The sequence below is a fragment of the Miscanthus floridulus genome, chromosome 4, assembly GCF_019320115.1.
Source record: "Miscanthus floridulus cultivar M001 chromosome 4, ASM1932011v1, whole genome shotgun sequence".
NCBI classification, from domain to species: domain Eukaryota; kingdom Viridiplantae; phylum Streptophyta; class Magnoliopsida; order Poales; family Poaceae; genus Miscanthus; species Miscanthus floridulus.
In genome coordinates, this window is record NC_089583.1 from 16,764,915 (window position 1) to 16,787,776 (window position 22,862).

At 43.8% G+C, this 22,862-nt stretch overlaps 1 protein-coding gene across 1 annotated transcript; it reads right to left on the reverse strand.

The window, feature by feature from the left end:
• Nucleotides 1-19,388: 19,388 nt before the first annotated feature.
• Nucleotides 19,389-22,375, reverse strand: LOC136551039 (anthranilate O-methyltransferase 2-like). The gene is made up of 4 exons (XM_066542637.1): nt 22,087-22,375; nt 21,355-21,795; nt 20,280-20,549; nt 19,389-19,938 (listed from the first exon to the last, which is right to left on the reverse strand). Exons 1-4 carry the CDS (start codon nt 22,336-22,338, stop codon nt 19,573-19,575), a joined length of 1,329 nt encoding a protein of 442 aa, XP_066398734.1. The 5' UTR covers nt 22,339-22,375; the 3' UTR covers nt 19,389-19,572.
• Nucleotides 22,376-22,862: the final 487 nt, after the last annotated feature.

The window sequence follows — 22,862 nt, forward strand, 5'->3', positions numbered from 1 at the left end:
CGTTGTGGCCTGTGTTGCTGGTACTTGCAGTAATTGATAAAAGGCTCCATTTGGCATGGTCAAGTTGTTTGCTGCTTCCTTTGTTAGCTCGTCTGCTTCTGCATTTTCTACTCTTAGTATGTACTGCAAGGTGAATCCCTAGAATCTCCATTCGAGAGCCCTTACTACCTCTAGGTACTTGGCCAGTTCTGGTTCTCGTGCCATGTATTCTTTTTCAACTTGCCCTGCTATGACTTGGGAGTCTTTTTATGCTAGTAGTGTTCTTGCTCGTAGTGCCTTTGCCTTGTTGAGGCCCAATACAAGGCCTTCGTATTCTGCTATATTGTTTGTTGCCTTGAATTCAACCATGCTGCGTACTTTGTGAAGAGGCCAGATGGTGCTATCAGAACGGTGGAGGCCCCAGCGCCTAGATGCCCCCAAGCCCCGTCTGTGTAAAGTGTCCAGATTTGGGGCTAGGGCTGCGGGACTTGTTGTGCCGAAGGTGTCCAGTCTGCCATAAAATCTGTCAATGCCTATGACTTGATTATTGTTCTTGATACATAATTAATTTCGAACTGGGATAACTCTATTGCCCATTTCCCTATTCTTCAAGAGGCTTCTTTGTTGCAGAGTATGTACCCTAGCGGCTGCAAAGATGGTACTGTAATTTCATGTGCTTGGAAGTAGTGCTTCAATTTCCTAGAGGAGATCAACACTACATATGCTATTTTTTCAATTTCTGTGTAGTTTAGCTTTGCTCTTGATAATGCTTCTGAGATGTAGTAGACTGGTTGTTGAATGACCTTCGACTCTTCTTATTTTTATTGGACAAGCACCCCACTGACTGCATGGTCGGAGGCTGCAACATATAACAGTAGTGGTGCTTCTAGATCCGGCACTATTATCATGAGTTTAGTAGCCAAATAATTTTTGAGTTACTGGAAAGCCTTTGATTGTTCTGGCCCCCATTCTACTTTGTCTCTGTCTCTTAAAGCTTTGAAGAATGGGAGGCTGCGTTCTCCTAACTTTGAGATGAATCTGTTCAGCGCTGCTATTCTTCTAGTGAGTTTTTGGACTTCCTTCTTGGTTAAGGGTTCCACCATCAAAATTATGGCCTTTGTTTTATCTGGGTTTGCTTTTATGGCTTCGGGTCCTATGATGTACCTGAGCATTTTACCTCTGCTTACGCCAAAGACACTTTTCTGGGTTGAGTTTCAGCCCGGCCCATCTTAGATTGGCAAAGGTTTCCTTTAAATTTGCTATATGGTCTCCTTCATTCTTGCTCATCACTACAATATCATAAAATTTCTGTAGCTGAGGGCCGAGGACTGCCTTCATTATCCTGGTGAAGGTTGATCCAGCGTTTTTAGTCCTTCGGGCAATCTTGTGTAATAATAAGTTCCGAAGGGGGTAGTGAAGCCTGTTTTCTCCTCGTCTTCTTTTTTGAGCTAGATCTGGTGGTATCTTGAGAAGCAATCTAGGAGACAGAAATGCTTGCATCCTGCTGCTTTGTCAATGGAGGTGTCTATCCTTGGTAGTGGGAATGGATCTTTTTGCGTGCTTTGTTTAGATCTATGAAATATATGCACATTCTTATCTTTCCATTTTTTTCTTCGGCACCAGTGCTACATTTGCTAGCCATTCTAAGTACTTGACCTCTCTGATGATGTTTGCATTTAACAACCTCTGAACTTTGGTTTTTGCTGCTAGGATCCTCTCCCCTGACATTTTCCTTTATTGCTGCTTCTTTGGTTTTACTCTAGGGTTGATATCAAGGGAGTCTTGTACAATGTCCCTGCTGACCCCTTTTAGGTCGGAGGCTGACCAGGCGAAGACGTCTTTATTTTTTGCTAAGGTTTCTAAGAGCTTTACTTCCTATTCTTCTAATCGGTTGCCTCCGATCATGACTTTCCTATATGGGACTGTCTTCGTTTCTTCTTGGTCCTTGAGACCTGTTTTCCCCTTCGGCATGTCCGGAGGCTCCGTTGAATTAGCTCTAGCTACTTTGATGGAGTTGATATTGTGCTGAGATTTGTACATGGCTCTTTCTACATTTCTTGCTTCCTTCTACTGCCATGAACTGTGATGATTCCATGCAAGGCTGGCATTTTTATACGCAGATAACCCATATGAATGGTTGTGTTGAATTTGTTTGCGAACCCTCTTTCGAAGATGGCATTATAGGGGTAGTAGAGATCTCTTTCGAAGGTTACATATTTCGTTCTTGCGTTTTCTTGACATCTAAAGGAGACTGGGAGGGATATTTTTCCTAATGCATCTATCCTCTTCCCTCCAAAGCCAATTAGTGGTGAATTCGAAGGTTGCAACTGATTTCTGCTAAGCTTCATCTGGTAAAAGGCATTTACAAAGATGATATCTATGGAGCTTCCGGAATCTATGAGAACTCTGTTGATTTGCCATCCTACAATGTTGGCCTTGATTACCATGGCGTCAGTATGAGGGTAGCTCTCCGGCTACAAATCTTGTTCTGAAAAGGTGACTGGTGTCTTGGACCAATTTGTGTAACGCACTAGGCCTTGAACTGCTATGTTGTTGGCCAACCTAATATGATCCTTCTTTTGTTTCTTAGTCTAGAATTCCATCGAGGAGCCCTCGGCTATAGGCAGTATCATACCGATGGTTGGAAGGGGCGTTGAGGGTTTATTTGGTTCTCTAGGTTAGGTTCGTTTTTGGGTGTTGCGAGCTGTGTTGTTGGAGGCATTGAAGTTGGGTAGCAAAGGCTGCATGCTTTGTATTTCAGCCTATAATACGGCTAGCTGCTGCCTGATTTTGGTTGCTTGGGCTCATGCTTGGGCTGCTAGTTGACTTGTGGCAAAGGCTGATGCGACCCTATCTCTTTCTTGCTGCATGCTCTGTAGCTGGGCCTACAACTGTTGAAGCTCTTGCTTCGGAGTGGCACTTGGGGCTTGTTGCTCCTCGGACGCCGGAGGCTGGTCTTTAACCATGTTCTGTTCTTCAGCTTGGTTTTCTGAGGATGTGGCATAAGTGCTGCGGGCGTTGCGCCTGGGTCGCCCTCTCATTGAGGGTTCCACGGGAACCCTGGTGGAAGCTATTCTCTTTATTGTCATAGTGGGTCATGCTCAGCCAACACGTGGTGGATGCCAATGTTGGAAAATAGTGGTTTCCAGCAGGTGGGACTAGAAGGAGATTGCTGAAGCCTTCGCCCGAACAGGTGCCTCAGGCTAAGGCATGTCAGGTGGAAAGTAGGTCTAAACCAACTTAGGGTTTCATAAATACATTCAACTACTCCCCTATACAGAGTTTGTATTCCCCTTTTATAGGGCATTGCTTGCTAAGGTTACTCTTTATAATTCTGTCCCTTGACGGTTATAGTATATCCTCATAATATCCCTACACTAACATAAACTGCTAAGGGTAATTTGGGTGCCTTCTTCTTCGACCGCCTTTTCTTGATGGGCCGCAACCGTGAGTCCGTCTGTAGCCCACGACCCTGCACCGCTGCCCTTCAGGAAGTTCCTCGACCCTCTAAGCCTTTGTTTGGGGTGGCCTTCGGGTGTACTTGCGCGCCGGCTCTCCATAGCCTTCGTAGGTGCCACTAGGGCCTTCCCCGCCGATGACCCCCGGGTACCTTCACTCCGGCCGCCAGAGCCCCCGCCTCGGACCTCCTTCGGGCTCCTTTGTTGTGGGCTCTGGTCCTCCGCCCTGATTGGCCAATTAGGAGGAGGCTGCCGTCCTCTTTCCCTACACATCATCCATAAAATTTGTTAACTGTTAGCTCTCATCACTACTCTGATCCCTGAACTCCACGACTGACAACCGTGTCCCAACACAGATCAGAGCCAACTCTACCCATAGATTGTAGGAGGAACTGCATATCCACCGATTTGGTTTTTGTTAAGGCCTCGTTCATTTGCTTCATTTTTGTTCCTGTCCTGGAAATGTTCCAGACCCGGACAAGGTGGTTCTGGGTGTGTCACTGGTTCTAGGCCTGGTTATGTTCCAGACATAGGAAGGATGTCTCCATTCCGGGCCAAAGAGGAGGGGAAAAGGCCCGGATTGACCAGTTTTCATTCCAGACCGTATCTAACCAAACGATCATTTCTTGTCCGGCCTGACTTTAAACCGGGTGGAACATGCCACATTTTGGGCCATTCCAGCCAAAACGAACAAGGCCTTAGTGAGATTGGAAGTGGCTGGACGCTTGGCGGCAACTATGGGCCCATTTGGGACAGCTCCACCACTAAAAAATTAAATCTGGATCTAGGATTCAATATGGAGGGGCACCATCAGTGGATCTGGGATCCAATACAAACTGTTTGGCTTGCACAACAACTCTAGATTCACGCAAGGGCAATTTGGTTGAGATGATCAGATTTGCCCTTAGATAGGCCCCACATGTCAGTTGGCAAAATAGAAAAAAGACAAAAGAAAAAACACCAACTTCTACCTCGGGCGGTCCGGCCAACGCCTGTTCTTCCTCCTCTGGCCGACGCCAGAGAAGGCGCGACAGTGGTGGGCCCGACCAATGCGTGCGTGGGGGAGGGCACAGCAGCGTTTGGCGGGAGCGGCCCCGGCCAGTGAGCACATAGGCGGCGTAGGGCGACAGCACGTGGTGTTTGACGCATGGGGCACGGCTGGGCTCACGCAGCTAGGGCTCACGGCCGTCTACCGGAGCTCATGCTCGTGCGATGGGTGGGGCGGCGGGCTGGACGCTCGAGAAGACTGGGCGGTGCTCGCGGGGTAGGACCTCGGCTCGCACGATGGGCGGAGCTCGCGCTCGCAAGGACAGGGGTGAGCTCACGGGAAAGGGCGCTGGGAGAGGCGAGGCGAGCAAGGGCCGCCACAGAGTTTTTTCCGTCACTGATTCAGTCGTGTGGGGAAGAAAGGGGAACAGAAGTGAACCAGTACAGTACGTGTGTAACAAGTGGCTGGGTAATTTTTCCCAACTCCATAAATTTAAGTTTGGTGGAGCACCTCTTGAGGCGATCCACCAAAATGGTGAATCTGCCCCTCAGAGTCACTATTTTGGTGGTTTTGGATTTGGTGAAGCTAAGGTGTTTGGTAAACTTTTGGTAGAGTAGAGCTATTTTTAGTAGATCTGGAGCTAGGGGAGCTATCTTAATCAGGTGCTATATATTTGACCTGGTGTGGGGAATTTAGGAAGAAGAGGACTACCACCGACCCTGGCATGCCCTATATATTTATAGATGGAAAATAGTAACCGCACATCAACTCCAAGAGACCAGCCAAAAATACATTCTAAATTTGTTTGTCCGTTCGGATGCTCCTTGTCTAGCATGCAAACCGACCCAACTGGCCTGCTCCCCTCTACCATCATGGCTTCCCTATCTAAAATAACTAGACACATTCTCCATTCTGTCTAGCCCATTACCGCGTTGTCCACCGTCATACCGTGCCGTCCGACCGCCATGGCCGACTCCACCACGCCGACTGCCCGTCGCCCACCTTCTATAGCGCTGGGGCCACTCGCCGCGGGCAGCGCACCCGCCCACCACACCTTCTCCAGCGTGGGGGCACCTCGCCATGGGAACCACACCCACCCACCGTGGCCTTCTCCAGTGTGGGGGTGCCTCGCCGCGGGCACCGCGCCCGCCTGCCCGCTGCGGCACTCTCCAGCGCAGGGGTCACTCGCTACGGGCACCACACCTACCTGCCTACTAGCATCCCTTGTGCCACTCTATGGCATCTCGAGCTTCGCATTGACGAGCCTCCATTCATTCAAGCAGCAAGTAGATGTTGCACTAAAAGCGCATGTTGCAAATGTATGTTTTCAAATGTTAATGTGTTTTAGACGTATATTGCAAGTGTTTTATCTGGATGTTGTGTATGTTGCAATGGCTATACACGTATGTTGGAAGCATATGTTCCAAATGTTTCAACTATTTTTAGACATATGTTGCAAGTATATGTACCAAATGTTTGAGCTATTTCAAATGTATGTTGCAAGTGTTTCATTTGGATGTTGCAAAAGTAAATCTAAATGTTGCATATGTTGCAATGACTATACATATAATTAAGTTTCAAGAGTATACTACATATGTTGCAATGGTAGGACCAATGTTGCAGAAGAGATGAGACATTAGGACGGGAGTGGAGCGTGGCGGAGGACGGTGAACGGTAGGGGAAGGGGCATGGCGGAGACCCAGCGCGCAGGACAGGACGCGGTGGGGGATGGTGATGCAGCGGGGGAAGATGCGTGGCGAGGGATAGGCATGCTATGGGGGATGAGGGCATGATGGAGATGAGACATCACGGGATGATGTGGGCGCGGGCGCAGCCAGCACGGGATGCCACAGGTGACACTGGCACGGCGGGGATAGGACAACATGGGGTGACGCGAGCACCGCAGGGGCGCACCTATTTCTGTTACGTGGGGATAGGACGAGGCACGATGGATGCACTCAAATGGCTACGTTTGGTAGCGGGCGTCGGGCCGGATGTCTAGACGCTAGTTGTGCCATTCTTTAAAACTAGAAGGGTACCCCACGAGTTGTTGTGGGACTCACAAAAATAAAATTGTTGTATATATGAGATAAATCATCTACATATTCTTACATCCATTCTTATCAAAATTGTTTGTATTAAAAGATTGGAAGTTAGTGACCGACATAGCTATTAGTGAGAGATGACATACATACTATTGGAAGATGATGTAGATGGCTTGCATGTAGAGATAGATACATTCCACCTAAAAAAGTCAGACTAGTCCAACGGGCTATGTAAAAAGTGATTGTCTTTATTTTCAAAACACTAGTACATAATAGCACTTCACTACCGGCCTCATCATTGCCGGAATTAGGAGAACCGGTAGTGTTGACCCTTCACTGCCGGTTCTTGGCTCTAAAACCAGAAATTGATTTGGGATGTGACCGAATCGGCAGTGATGACAACTATCACTGTCGATTTGTGTCTCTAACCAGCAGTGGCTTGATGGCCACATATCACTGCCGATTCAAGCCAAGAGCCAACAGTGATTGGGCTCTATCACTGTCGGTTCTAGCCAAGAACCGACGATGATAAGCCTATAGCACAAAAAGGCTGCAGTCGTCCTCTCCTTCCTCCTCTCTTCCATCCCAAGAATAGAGGCGCGCGTTTGGGCCCTTCCCTCCATTGTTGCGACTGCTCTTCACCATGAAGCTAGCGCTTGGATTTTGAAGAATGGCTTGATCTTTTTGCTTTAAGGTTAGTAACAAACATCCACTTCTTTGATTTTGTTGCTTAATTAGCTTCGTTTTGATGGCTACATTGCTTGATTCTCATTATAGTTCTTTCTCTATTCTAGAGAGCACTTTTCCAATTGGACATTTATGCAAGGATCAAATTATGGTGAATTCATCATCCAAAAGGTTGGTGTCTATGAACACATTTAAATTCCTAGCTAATTATCCTATGGTGGTCAAGATCATCATTGTTAGTATGTGATGCTATAATTAGTTCTTAGAAGTAGAGTAGATTCTTTTACAATTTGTTGAGAAAAATAATCTATGTGTCACATAACAATGCATTATTTGGAGCTACATTGTTGTTCATGATCATGTCTCTAATTTTAGACTTTTTTTTTAAATTAGTGTCTCTATTTTTATGTGGCATGGAGTAGAATAATTATTCTTCATTATTGTACAATAATTTTTTTATGGGGCTGCGTTTTTCAATTTATATGGGTATTGTTTGGAGCTACATTGTTGTTCATAATCATGTCTCCAATTTTAGTCTTTTTTTAAAAAATAAGTGTCTCCATTTTTATGTGGCATGGAGTAGAATAGTTATTTTTATTATTGTGCAATAATTGTTTTTACTACGATTTTCAATTTATAGGGCTAAGGCTACCAATTTCAATTTTCTAATATAGACAATTGATCTCACTAAGACCGGATACAGAGACGACCCCTTCATCCTTGCAAGAGATGTTATGCAAGTCTTCTATGCAAGGGACAGCAAGACAAAAAGAAGGCTAAAAGTAGTCCTAGAAGGGAAAAGGAAGATTGTCGGTGTCGATGGAGTGACGGACGAACGTACCCCTACCTATCCTTTAAGAGGGTGACGAACCTGCTTACGTACGGCTTGATCACAATGAGGCCCTCATTGTTGATGCACCTAAAGATAGTTAGATTATTGTGAACTATGTAATCATTATTCGGACGTTGTTCACCAACTATGTAATCTAGTTTATATTTTGTATGCTTCCCTAAAATTAAATAATTGACTATGTAATCAAATATTGAGATGATGTTCAGAAACACTATTATTTGATAATTATAGACCATTAATTAATTATCTTGGAATTAAATAATCGAGACACAAATATTTGTATTATTTTACAATAAATTATATGTATTTACATGCACTAAATGGATAAAAGAAAAAAACATAACCTAAACTAACCTAATCCCAAATGCTAGCGTAGCGGTTAAGGCCCTATAATTTGGACCTCGAATTAATTAACTCCCGTTCAGAGGATAAAACAAAAAAGAAAACCTACCTTGACGTACTCCCTATCATAGCGCAGCGCTAAAAGTCAGCTACTGTGAAGCCCGCGCCCTTGGTTCGAATCCTAGGTGCGGCAAACTTTTTTTATATTTTTATAGAATTAAATGAACCTCAACTTAAACTATAAAAATGATAACAAAACATTTCCTAATGTAAACCCTCCTTTAACGGAGCGGTTAAGACACTAATCCCTCTTTCTCGCTCCCTCGATTCGAAACCCAAGCAGGACAATTTTTTTATTTTTTTATCCAAAGCCCGTGGTAGTGGCTCTGATTTTAAAAAAATAAAAGCTTAGTGCCTGCGGCAGCGGTAGCTACTTTGCCAGGCCTATCACTGTTGGGTTTTGCATAAAAACCGACAGTGATACATGGAATCACTGCCGGTTCTAAAAATCGGCACTAATGACCCCTGTCACTGCCAGTTTTTTATCAAAACCGATAGTGATAAGAATATTCCCTCCATGGGCTAGCAGTGCTCCCGCTGATCACCACAGCAGGAGCACTGCTCCCACCTACCACAATAGCTAGCCTATAAAATGGCGCCCTGCTAGGGAGCCTCTCCACGGCTAGTACTTGTGTTTATTTTGCAACTCTGTTTGTTTGTTGTTTATTTCTCCAGTTCGTTCTCTGCTTGCTAGTTTCCACATACATGGCCTTTCTATGGGAGAAAGCCCTCCTCGTACAGATATCATTATGCATCATAGTCCACTAAAATGGTGCACACAAGAGGTACTAGAAGAATGCTACTAAAGATAGAGCAACGCCGAAGATTGGAGACGCCGCGAGGTTCACAGAGCCATCCGCTGCATTGTGCTTTGGACTGTATGTCTAGAGAGACATGGCATCCTCCGTGCTCAGCCTACCTGGTGTGCTCTGGGCAATTTCATGTCTCAGAGCGGCATTGGTTCATCGGTGCGGTACCAAGCTGAATTCGGTGTGCTCTAGACTGTACCGAGAAAAAAGCCATGTATAGCAGAGGCATGGATTCATCGATGCCACCTTGTCATCTCCAACCGGTATAGCTCGTAGACCACCTCGGCGCTGCTGTTTGACCCAAGTTGGTGCTAGAAGAGTGGTACTGATGTGGTTAAATTATAATGTGTTGATATACATTGATTGTAACATTGACCTGTACGCAAATAGGTCTTTGTTATCGTATATGTAATTTTAGTGTAAGGTCTTTGTTATCGTATATGTAATTTATTTCTAATATTTTTTTTATTTTTTGATGTATTTTTGTACTCTATATAAATAAATATATCGTTGTTGTTAAACTTTCCCACGGTCCTTTACATATATGCACCTTCACTATCGGTTCTATTTAAAAACCAGCAGTGATATTCAGTTTCACTATCGGTTGTAACTGAAAACCGACAGTGATGTCCATGCCCCATATATAAAACATATCACCGGCCACATACATCGATCCCACCCACTCATGAACTCTCACAGTCTCATTTCTCACGTTTCACTCTCACTTCTCTAGAAATCCACTCTCTCTCTATGTGATTTGGTCATGGCTCCTGCATTTTTTATTGGTATTGATATGTTGTCTTCTTCAATATTCTATCTATATTCATTTGATCTATATTTATATTCATGTTTCTTTGTATTCTACATTTATATATATATTCTTATTCCTTGCATTCGATCTATATTTAATTATATTGCCACATTTTACTTGGAAGAATTTTTTGTGCATATATTTTATGTTCATATTTTTTTGTATTTTATCAATCAGGTGGTACGAACAACGGACCTCCACCACCACAAGAACCATGTTTCCACCCTGGCGATGAGCCATTTGCTCCTAATGTGGCCATTCCGCGGTTCCCTGTTCCAGCTATTGTATGAAATATTTTTTAATATCTTTTATTTTTTTATGCTAACAAATAAGTGTAATTAGTTTAATATCATTGTTGCATATATATATATGTCGCAGACTATATCCCCAATAGATTGGCTGCGAACAACACTTAGCTGGTTCTTTATCTCGAACATCGTTGAGAACACGACATCTAATGCAAGTGGTCGCCTATGGACGTGTGAACTCAGTTTTTCCATCACGGCAGTGATTCCGATAGTAATTAATGTTTATTTAGCTAGGTTTGTAAGGTTGTAGTTTAATTGAGTTTTAATTTTAATTTGTACGGCTTGTGTGTTTAATTATTGTCATACTTGTAATTCATGTAACATTTGTTGGGTAACTAGAAATCTACATTCCGGTGTCGCATTGGTCTTACAATTCTTCTTAGGCTTGCACATGCCATGGGCGAAGGAAACACCAAGTTTGGGATTTTTCGGAGATGGTTTGCTACTCTGAGGTTTAATTGAATTTCTGCGCGACGACACTGATTAATTATAGGTTGAACTGAGTCTACCCACGAAAAGATCTAGAATAGTGCCAAACTTTTACACAGGGTCTCATGTGCCCTAGGGATCAGAATTTTGTTTAGGTCAATGAAAAAATCTAGTGGGTCAAAGATGTAATTCACTATCTTTTGTCTCATTCAGCACTGAGAAAAATATAATAATACAAAAATGAATAGAAAAAATCTAAAATCTTGTTTGGGGCCTTAATTTGGGTATACATGCTTGCCAAAAAAAACTTAAGCCATTTCGACATAGGCGGAGTATAATGCTTCACAGAGGTACATGAGCCCTTTCATCGAACCATGACTATACACATAGGTTATCAAGATTTCTGTGGTTCATATGCATTCTGGTGTCGTATTGGTCTCAATCTTTTTCTTAGCCTTGGACATGCCATGGGTGAAGGAAGCCCCAAGTTTGGGATTTTCTGGAGATGGTTTGCTACTTTCTGAGATTTAATTGAATTTCCGTACGACGTCATCGATTAATTATAGGTTGAACGAAGTCTATCCACGAAAAGATCCAAAATAGTATCAAACTTTTACATAGGCTCTCATGTGTCCTAGGGATAAGAATTTTGTGGAGGTCGATGAAAACATTTATTGGGCCCAAGATGAAATTCACCCTCTTTTGTTTCATTCAGCACACAGAAAAATATAATAAATAAAAAAACTAATAAAAAAAACCTAAGATCCTGTGTGGGGTCTTAATTTGGGTGTACATGCTTGCCAAAAAATTTTAAGCCATTTTGTTATAGGAATACACATGCTTCTATTTATTCAATATATAAAAGGAATTTTTTTGTATATATAAACACTACTGTCGGTTTCAAAAAAATGGCAGTAATGAGACGAAACCGACAGTGATGTTGGTTATCACTATCGGTTCGTTTTGAAAACCGGTAGTGATTTATAAAAAAAATTAAAAAATTGTGCTAGCCCTTCGGATCGAGCTTGGGTCTTGGGGACCAGAGTTCTGAGTCTTAACTGCTGCGCTAGTATAGGAGGTGTGTCAAGGCGTATTTTATTTTTCTTTTTGATCTTTTAGACCGCTTAATAATTTATAAATTAAACCAAAAAAATTGGGCCGCCTAGGACTCGAACACGGGTCTCGTGGGCTATACTGCGCGGTCTTGACCGTTGCGCCAGTCGAAGGATTTTGAAAGAAAGGGAAAAGATATGCCACTTAACCCATAACCGTTGCACCCCCATCACTATCAGGTCTAGGCATGGCCCGGCAGTGATATTGTCTCATCACTGTCGGTTTAGACCTTGCAACCGGTAGTGATGAGACATTAGGATAAAAGCAAGGTGTGGGGTGAAATTTTTCAAAGTCATTTCATCCCTGCGCTAACCCCTCCCCCCATGCCGCCGGAGCACCACCCCACACCGACGGGCACCACTGCCCCCACGCACCCATCCACCATGCCACACGCCATCGTTCCTAGCCCCACACTCCTCTACTTCGACGCCGATGCCCGTGCATCCCCGTTGAAAGGTCCTAATGGCTAGAGGGGGTCAATAGCCTATTTAAAATTTCTACAACAACACTTAACAAACCGGTTAGACAAATATGAAGCTAAGCAAGTGTTGCGCTAGCCTACTAAAAATGTAAGACACCTACCACAATTCTAGTTTATATAGTTTCTATCCACACAATGGCTATGTTACTACACTAAGTTAGTGTGCTCTCAAAGTCTAACTAAAGAGCCACACTAACCAAACTAACAAGCTCTCACAACTAGCTATACTAAAGAGTTTGACAACTAGTTTGCGGTAATGTAGAGAGAAAGAGAGCAAGATGGTTATATCGCCGAGTCAAGGAATGAACCAATCAATCACAAGAATGAATACCAATGAAGACCTCGGAATCAAATGATGATACAATGATTTTTACCGAGGTTCACTTGCTTGCCGGCAAGCTAATCCTTGTTGTGGTGATTCACTCACTTGGAGGTTCACGCACTAATTGGCATCACACGACAAACCCTCAATAGGGTGCCACACAACCAATACAAGATAAGGATGACACAAGCCACGAGCAATTTACTAGAGTATCTTTTGGCTCTCCACTAGGGAAAGGTCAAGAACCCCTCACAATCACCACGATCAGAGTTGGAGACAATCACCAACCTTCGCTCGATGATCCTCGCTGCTCTAAGCCATCTAGGTGGTGGCAACCACCAAGAGTAACAAGCGAATCTCGTAGCGAAACATGAACACCAAGTGCCTCTAGATGTAAACACTCAAGCAATGCACTTGGATTCACTCCCAATCTCACAAAGATGATGAATCAATGATGGAGATGAGTGAGAGGGCTTTGGCTAAGCTCACAAGGTTGCCATGTCAATGCAAATGGCCAAGAGAGTGAGCTTGAGTTGGCCATGGGGCTTAAATAGAAGCCCACACGAAATAGAGCCATTGGCTCCACAGTCCACTGAAAAATCGAGGCTATCGGACGCGCCTGTCAGAACAACTGGACGCACCCTGCCAGCGTCCGGTTAACGGATGGCCGCCACATCATCCCTCGCTTCCAATGCTGAGCACCTGATTTCAACGGTTAAGTCACGACCGGATGCAGCACAGTGCCAAGACCGGATGCACCTCTATCGAGTCCAGTCGTTTCTAGAGAGCTCCTAGAGTTGCTCAACTGCGATAAGACATGTCTGGTTGATCATGATCGGACACAACATCAGCGTTCGATCACTTCCAGTAAGGTCCCAGTCATGATCAGACATGTCCGGTCACCCCTGACCAAACTCACCCAGCGTCCAGTCAACACAGATTAAACCCCCGAGCCACATCAGTAGGACCGAATGCTGAACAGTGTTCAGCCAGAGTCCGGTCACCTATGTCCGGTCTCAGGCCGAGAGTACCACCTTCTTTTATAATTCACCAGATGCTGCTCCCTAGAGTCCAGTCACCACGTGACCAGTGTCCGGTGCACTCTGTAAAACCCTGTCTTTTCTGTATAGGGCGCCGGTGGCACCGTCGGACTGTCTACACTCTACGGGCGGACACTCCATCGGTGAAGTTTTGAACCCTTGCTCCCAAGTGCTAAACACAATGTGTATCATCTTTGTGCATGTGTGTTAGCATATTTTCACAAACATTTTCAAGGGTGTTAGCACTACACTAGATCCTAAATGCATATGCAATGAGTTAGAGCATCTAGTGGAACTTTAATAACCGTATTTCGATACGAGTTTCACCCCTCTTAATAGTACGGCTATCGAACCTAAATGTGATCACACTCGCTAAGTGTCTTGATCACCAAAATGAAATGGCTCCTATCACTTATACCATTGCCTTGAGCCTTTTGTTTTTATCTTTCTTCTTTTCAAGTCCAAGCACTTGATCATCACCATGGCATTACCATCATCATGTCATGATCTTCATTTGCTTCACCACTTGGAATGTGCTACCTATCTCATGATCACTTTGATAAACTAGGTTAGCACTTAGAGTTTCATCAATTCACCAAAACAAAACTAGAGCTTTCACCCGTTAGTCTCACGCCAGCGCCCGCGACGCCGTCCACCGCCCCACGCTGGAGCACCACGCCATCCTTGCCCTCGTTCCTCGTCCACGATGCCAGTCGTGCCCCTCCTCCTCCAAGCCTACACTCCCACCACCGAGGCCTTTAGCACCGTGTGGACAGCTGCTTCCTCACCCCCCACGGTGAGTGCGTGGCTCACTACCCGCTATGTGTTTGATGAAAGGCCTGTTAGGTTAGCCGAGGCCAACTTGGGCTATGCCACCCCTTCCTTCTTGCATACGAGCTTCAATTGCATACGAGAGTAGATTGTGGTGGAATGAATTGTGCATGTTTTCATACCGTGGTGTGAATTGGAAGTAATAGTTTGTTAAAATTTGTTGCCCGATTAACATGCACCGGAATTCAGGTACGACAGTTAAATCAAAGCCGCTTGGTATAATATAGAAGGTGTAAAATTGCAGTACATGTATTAATTTGCAGCAACATGTGTTATCTCGTGATGGTTTTGTTGATGTTGTATCCTAGTTGGTGTCATCAGAAGACTGGATAGGAACTAGTTTTGTACCTTTTTTGTGACTTGGGTGGCCACTTGCAATGAGTTAGTTTTCTATGTAGCTTCCCCAACTAGGTTCCATCTCATTTTTGGAATTGCTGCATCATTTTAGTGTTTGTGTTTGATGCTAAGTTTCTGTTCTCTTTATTTTTGCATATGCTATTAGTAGTTGCCCGTAGCCAAAACTAATCACGATCGTGTCACAGCCATGACTCGTCGTCGCCTGTTATCCCGTCGCCGAAGAACAGATTGACGACAAGAAGCGGCTGATATCGCTAGGATGGGAGAGCCGCATGATCCAACAAACGGTGACGGTGTCAATCAGGATGGTAAGAACGAGCAGCCATGGACCTCGTCTGGCCTGCTCGAGCTGGGTCAAAATGATCAAGATGGCCAGGTAACTTTGGTACCATATGACTATGTAGCCACACACGCTAATCAATCGATGACGAGTATAAAAATGTGACAACATATATGCGCCATTTGCATGAATATTACATGGCTCAAGCAACAGAGACGGAGGACTTTGGTCTTGAGGTTATTATCTGTTCGCCACATGTTTTTTATTATCCTGAAGAAGAGAAGTTCGATGTCGAGCGGGAGTGCTTGTTCCAGCTATACTAGAAACGCTCTCTCGATTCACAAATGTTGACGATGTGGACTATGTAAGTACCCTACACGCACGATATTACAATTAACTACTCTCTCGAGACATAAATTGTTAACTTTTGAGCACTTCCCATGATTTTATGTAGGTGTATAGCAAAATTTTGCATACTAAAAAGCAAATGGGATAACATAGGCTTTTTGGACACTGGGCGAGTCAATAAGAAGACATGTTTAGGCCTCCATGGACGTTACGTGGAAGACCTGAAAGAGATATTGATTGTTGTTTTCGATGAATTCAAGATGAAGAACAAAACCCACATACTTCTTGCCTACAACTGCGAGTATTTGTTCTCGGCTTTTAATTTTATGCTTCTTTCTTCGTTAAGATTATTCGATAATTAGGATTCTATGATTGCAGCAACCATTTCATCTTCATTTGTGTCAATCTTACTAAAAATCTGATCAAGGTGTGAGACTCGAAGAAAAAACCATTTCATCATCTAGATGCACTGGTGGCAGTGCTGAATTAGTAAGCGATTCTAATAACATATTATTTTCTAATCACACATACCACTTTCTAATGTTTCTCCTTTTAATGTTGCACAGTGTCCGAAGAAGACATATCGGTGGGACACAGGTCCCATTCAAGGTTGTCGAAATGGAGGGAAAGAACCTAAAATAGCCAGCGGGAAATAATGAATGCGAGTTTTATGTAATGTGGGCAATGCTTCGCTACATCAGCGGGAAATCGGAAGAAGCAGATTAGTTGGTGTGTATAATCTCCATTTCATTTATGTCTGTTAATAATTCAACAAAATGATTTACTGATTCCTCTTTGGATATAATCTTTTTTAATGACAGCGCAAGAAATATAACCATGAAAGGCTGTTAGACATGGAGATCGTCACACTACAATCGAAGCTAGCAAAATTCATCTTAGCCGAGATATTGAAAAAAGATGGAGTATTTTCCGTTGCACAATCCGTGAAGTTCAAGGACTAGTATGGTCCAGAGCGGCTTGCTAGTTTATTGTAAGAAGTCCGAGAAGCATGCTTCATCTTATCGAATAACTTCTTTTTTATTTTAAGGGATCGAGATCTTGATAAGAATATTTGAACTATAACCGTAATATTGTTATGTTTAATATTGATGGACTTGTCATCTACATAGCGTATATAAAGCGAAACCCGATTCCACGAAAAAATATAAATTAAAATAAATTATAAAACAATAAAATACGAACGGACCATCACTGCCGGTTAGCAACAAACCGGCAGTGATGGCCAAGATGGCACTACTGGCTTGAGCTACAAACCGGCAGCGTTGACTTAGACATCACTGCCGGGTCTTGTCCCAAACCGGCAGTGCTAGTTACGACAACACTGTCGGCTAAAGACACAAACTGACATGATGTTCGAGGTTACACTGCCGGGTGGTCTCATGAACCGACAGTGTTGGTGGAACTGAACTTTGTCGGATTGTGTAAAGGACTGGCAGTGAAGTTGCAGAACATTGCCAGTTTATAGGAACCGACAGTGATAGCTAACCCTCATCACTGTCGGTTTAGTTGTGCCAGTTCAAAATCCGGCAATGATGGGTTGTTTTGAACTGGCAGTATTGTCCTGATCTGGGGTAGTGAAAGTTGCCATGTCATGGCAAGACTTCGCCTCCTTCTTATCAACCTTTTCAGATCATGCACATCTCTTGCGGCTCGTTTGGTTGGCGGTAATTGAAAGCAGAGAATGTGACTTTAGAGATAGGAGTTCATAAATCTTTTGTCTGTTTTATGGCAATAGGAGTTTTGGTGAGAAGGGAAAGGGGAGTTTAGAGGGCGCCCAACTCCCAATAATCAATTCCCTAGGGGAGCAGTGGTAACTCAGCGGGAATTGTGTTCTAAATAAAAGAGAAATAGATCCTTACCGTCCATCATGATATGTCTTTTAATTTTCCTCTCAAAACCCCCACGCCAAATAGGGGATATAAATTCCTCCTTCAATGCCCTTTTTTATTTCCCTCCACGAACCAAATAAGAGATTGAGACTAAAAGTCAATTTCCTATATTAATTCCCACGTACTCCCACCACTAAGTCTTGTTGTGACGTGGCAACTTCCCACCACGTACGGAGAAGTGGCGGCGCTGAACCCCAAGGGTGTGTTGGAGAGTGGAAAGATATAAAAAACGATTTTTATGCAAATAGCTCTCCAAATGATGATTTGATTTCGAGAGTAAGATTTAGAAAGACTCTTGGAGATACTCTTATTAGCGGAATGACATGTTACTTAGTGGGATATGGATGCCCTGCATTGTTACGGACTAAAAATAGTAAATGTACTTAGTGGAATATATAGGAGCACTTATTAGGGGAATGACATGTTTCTTAGTGGGGTATGACATCACTTAGTGGAAGTTGTTGTTGCACTTATAGAGGGATGACACATGGCACATAGTGGGGTATAACACGGGGATAGCTTGCATTTAGATATTGAAAGATAGCATGGTTTACTTTTATAAGAAACTAGATGATACCGCGCATTGCAACGGATATTTGTAGTGCTGCACAAAGGGAACAAATGTGGAATAAAAAATCACAGGGGAGATTAAGGGAAATTTCATGTAAACAATGACAGCAATGTGAAATAAAATGATAGAATAATAAAATGTCAAGTAGAGTTTTTGAATAACATGTATGCAGCGGAAAGGTCTTGGTGAGGCAACAAACTCCACCAGACTTGCTACCTGACGTGACGGGCTTAGTACGTACTATTAACCTCCAGTTCAATGGCGGATTGACGATGACAGCATAGGATCCTCACATTGGAAGACGCCACGCAGGCCTAGCTAGAGCCAGTCTCGTCTACAGGCGCCGCCCGAGGAGCTTGTGCCTGCCACCGTGCGGTGGCCGGCCGTCATCTACCATAGCCAGCAGAGGCATCTTCGCCTTACGTTGGTCTTGCTGCACATCCGCTGCTGAGGCCTCCAATTGGGCGCGGTGACGATGTAGTCGTGCTTGAGCATGATGCGATGCTCGGGATCGGAGACGACGGTGGTGCTGGTTCGTGCGTCGAGGGAGGTAAGGTACGCGTGGAAGACGAAGTTGAAGGCGTTGTGGAGACAGAAGCCACCATCGCATGAGGATTATGCTTCTTCCTGCTTTGGCTTCCACCATTGTCTCTGGTCCTCTAATATATACAGTGGGACAGTCCTCTTCGTGGGTGCAGAAGCGAAACGGATGGACAACAACGATTCTTCAGTTTTTGTGCATTAAAGCTATTGACGTGGATGGGAATATGGGAAGGAATTGGTGGGGAGGAGGGAAACGCATGCATGAAAAAGAAAAGAGGCTGATATACGGAAGTTGTGGGGAAGGAGAGAAGACGATCTCTACGGAGCTGCTGGGAAAAGGAGAAAAGGTTGAGGGCGTTTCATTCTGTTCTCACGTTTAATGAAGGGATGAAGAACTGTAGGGCCCATACAGATGACGTGGCTTTCTAAGATCACAGGAAAATAGGTTCGTGGGGATCTCCTATTTAGTTATAGAAGATATAGATTCGCTGCTTGTAGTCTTATGCATTGAAGGGGCTATAGAGGTGCACAATATTTTGTTTTTGTTCTCTTCCTATGTATGTTAGTATTCCATCTAGCCAAATTTTTTTGTCACATTATTATGCGCGCATGATGTTGTATACATATCCTTAACAAATATTTTTTTCAAAAAATATATTCCTCAAATAAAACACACCGCACCCTACGAGAAGTTCAAGTGTGTGGGATTTCTTATCCACTGTTTGTTGAAAAAATTTAGAATTAGGAAATCATATATAACATGAGTCATATTCTTTAAACTTAGTCCAGAATTAGAAAAATGTGACTTAGCTTAGAGCTAAGACACCTTGAATTATGGAAAGGCTTGTAACATGATACATAATTTTTTGAAAAGGTAGCATGATACATAATTTTGAAGCATGTATACATAGAAACAGCTCAATCATATCTTTATAATTTCCTCAATCCTCTAGGGCATATCAGTTATTGGATGCACACCAGCGAAGTGATGAGCTCAATGGCCAATTTCAAAGCTCGGACTTCTTCAATATGACCACAATGACAGGGCACATGGCCTTCCCTTTCTCAAGGTTCTTTGCAAGCATCGCCGCATACACCATGAACAGTTCCTCAAGGATATCCTCACCAAAATGATTCATGATCAGTGGCTCAATACCAGCCCTTATAATCTTGGCAATGTTTTCTGCGCTACTGGAACAATTGAGAACAACATCGCCATCTGAGTCATCGTAGGCATCCCAGTTTGACTCAAAGAGTCTGATGTCTTCAATGTCGAATAGATCATTTTGCTTAATCAATTGTGTCACCTCATCTAGTGATGGTGCGTAGTATGGCATGTTGAAGGAGCTTAGTTTCTCCTTCTCCACAAGGCCCTACAAACCAGCATGTACAGTGTAGGGTTACATTAATGTATTTAATGGATTATTGGATCGGATGTGCCAAAGTAGAACTGTCATTTAGCAGCCTGTTCGTTTGGCTGGGCTTGTTCGTTGCTGGTTCGTGAAGAAGTACTGCTGGCTGGTTTGATGTGAGAGAAAAATATTGTTCCGGCTGGAAATTTACGATCATTTACGACAAGCACAAGCCAACCGAACAGGCCGTAGGTATTTGGCAGTGTTTACTACTAATAAACTATGCAATTGATATTGATATTTTGATAATCTTTTATTACTCATTTTTTGTGTTCAACTCATTGTACGTGTAATAAATGTACCTTGGGGACTAGGTATTCGAGCGCTTGGGAAAGAACTTCCCAAACGCGTGCCACGCCCCCTTGCATTGGCATCTCTTCCCGTCTCCGGCCAGCAAATGTTAGTACCATATAGCCACCTGATACAAGTTCTTTGTGCCGTAGTGACAAAAACAATTCAAAGTCCTTTTCAAATTGTTCCCGGAACAGGTCTACCACAACTTTTGGAGTAGTCTTCCCAATGTAGATGTTGTCAGCATTCACATGTGTTCCATTTGAGAGATCCTCAGGGATCTACAGATACCGGCCACAATGCATGCATAAGAAGAACAACAATATATATTAATGATGTCTTGTGGTGTAAAGTATAGGCGCCATTTCTAATTTTGCATTCACCAAGTACATAAACAAATTTTGCACCCATCATTAGTTTAAAAAAAATACCGTTAGTTTCAGCCTTTATATATAGGAATCCGTTGTTTGTGCATTGAAGGGGCTATAGGGGTGTACAATATTTGGTTTTTGTGCTCTTTCTATGTACTCCCTCGGTTACAAATTATAAGATATTTTGACTTTTTCATACATTACCTTTAGTACCCATTCATTCTAAATTATAAGATGTTTTGCTTTTGTAGATATACACACATTTTGCTATACACTTAGATATACTCATTGTTTGTGCATTGAAGGGGCTATAGGAGTGTACATCATTTTGTTTTTGTGCTCTTTCTATGTCCTCCCTCGGTTCCCAATTATAAGAAACTCTAGTTTTTTTTCTAGATACATTACCTTTAATACTCACTCCATTACAAATTATTTGACGTTTTGGCTTTTCTAGATACATACTTTTTGTTATGCACTTAGATGTACATAGGAACAGAGCAAATGATCTTGAAAAGTCGAAACGTCTTATAATTTCCAAAATATCTTATAATGGAATGGAGTATGTGTTACTACTCGCTCTAGCTAAAAAAAAATTGTGACAACATTATGGGTGATCTTGTATACATATCTTTAACCAATATTTTCTCAAAAATATATTTTAAAACAGAGCATATGTTGCATGTACTTTTAGCAAAATTGAGACATGCATATATACCTTGGAACGCCATATGAGGCAGTGGGATGAGTGGAACAGATGGACGCTCTGGCAGGGCAAAATCCTTGTGTACATGGATCCAGGCAGTCCGGCGATGTAGCAAGGGACCGCTGCCTGCTTCTCCTCCACAGCGGCCAGGCCTTGGAGCCGCTGCTGGTGCTGATCGAGCGACCGGAACACAAGGTTGAAGTCGTTGCCCGGCAGATCATTCAGAAAGAACTGCACCTCCATGATGGCGCGGCTTCTATAGTTATCTGCCGTTTCCTGGACATGGGCGCCGATCGTGTTCATCACCTCGGAGACGACGAGCAGCGTGTTCGGCCCCGACGAGCATCCGAGGTCAGCTGCGACCATCGTGCTCCCAGCCCCGGGGGAGAGCGACTTGAGCGCCTCTCTGACAGCCTTGTGGAGCTCCGGCCACGTCTCCATTACCGTCTTCCTCTGCGCAAGAACATCACAGCGCGTTTCATCGTAGATGAAATACATTCAATGAGACTCGCTCTTATCAAAACATTTATATCTCCAAATTAGTTTATTATAAAAATATATTCAAAGATTTATCTAATGATGCTAATTGTGTGCCATAAATATTAATATTATATATATATTTAGGCAAAGTTAAATAGATTAACGACGGCATTTGTGTGTGTGGGGGGGGGGGGGGGTGGGGGGGGGGGGGGGGGGGGGGGGGGGAGGAGAGAGTAGCTCGTAAGCTTTATTCTGAGCACGAACTTGGAAGATGGAATTGGCGGCGTAGCTGTTCTCTCCGTCGCCGGTTGCCATGTGCAACTCCCTTTCCACGGACATGATGGCCTGCGGCGGAGCGCGGCCATAGGAGATCATGGAGGCCGGCATGGCAAGTGCGGAGCCACGGAGGAAGAGGAAGGACGACGGTGAGGTGAGGCCGCGCTGCAGGCGTGGAGTGCAGAGTTGCCTTGGGAGTGGTGGGGAGCAGCAGCAAGAGCTTGTGGGAAACATTGCCATTGCTCGTCGGAGTTACGGTTTGCTTTGTGTTGTGGGGCTTTGCACTCTGAACCAGGCAGGGCTAGGGCTCCTTTTATAGAGAAACCATGTCCACCTTCAAGTCCAAATAAATACAATTAGTCTGATTAATTAGTCCAAAGAAAAAAAAAAGATGATTTAGCATGGCCCCCCAAATATAGCATGGCCCCCAATATGAATTAGCCCTAGCTAGAGATGCTGATGATAGCGATTTTTTTATTTTTAACACTTTTTTAAAAACTATTTTTAAATATGGACACTGTTTATTTTTTAAAAAACTAACACTTTTGGCCGCGACTATTCGTATGGCGCGGCGAAATCACGTTGCCGCGCCATGAATGGGGGCACGGTAGGAGTAGCGACGTGGCAAGCGACTAGAGTCGCTGAACGCTGACGTGGCCGGGGCTGCCGCGCCGTGGATTTGGGCACGTCACTTGACGCGCCACGGCGCATGGCGCGGCACCCCTTTGACACGAGAGACGGACACCTAGCTGGCCCATGCTGCT

Coding starts and splice junctions, on each gene's coding strand:
- LOC136551039 (XM_066542637.1), bottom strand. CDS start 22,338: ATGGCAATGTTTCCCACAAGCTCTTGCTGCTGCTCCCCACCACTCCCA. Junction 21,796..22,086: donor CCGCCAATTCCATCTTCCAA/GTTCGTGCTCAG, acceptor GTTCTTGCGCAG/AGGAAGACGGTAATGGAGAC. Junction 19,939..20,279: donor TCGAATACCTAGTCCCCAAG/GTACATTTATTA, acceptor GCTGGTTTGTAG/GGCCTTGTGGAGAAGGAGAA.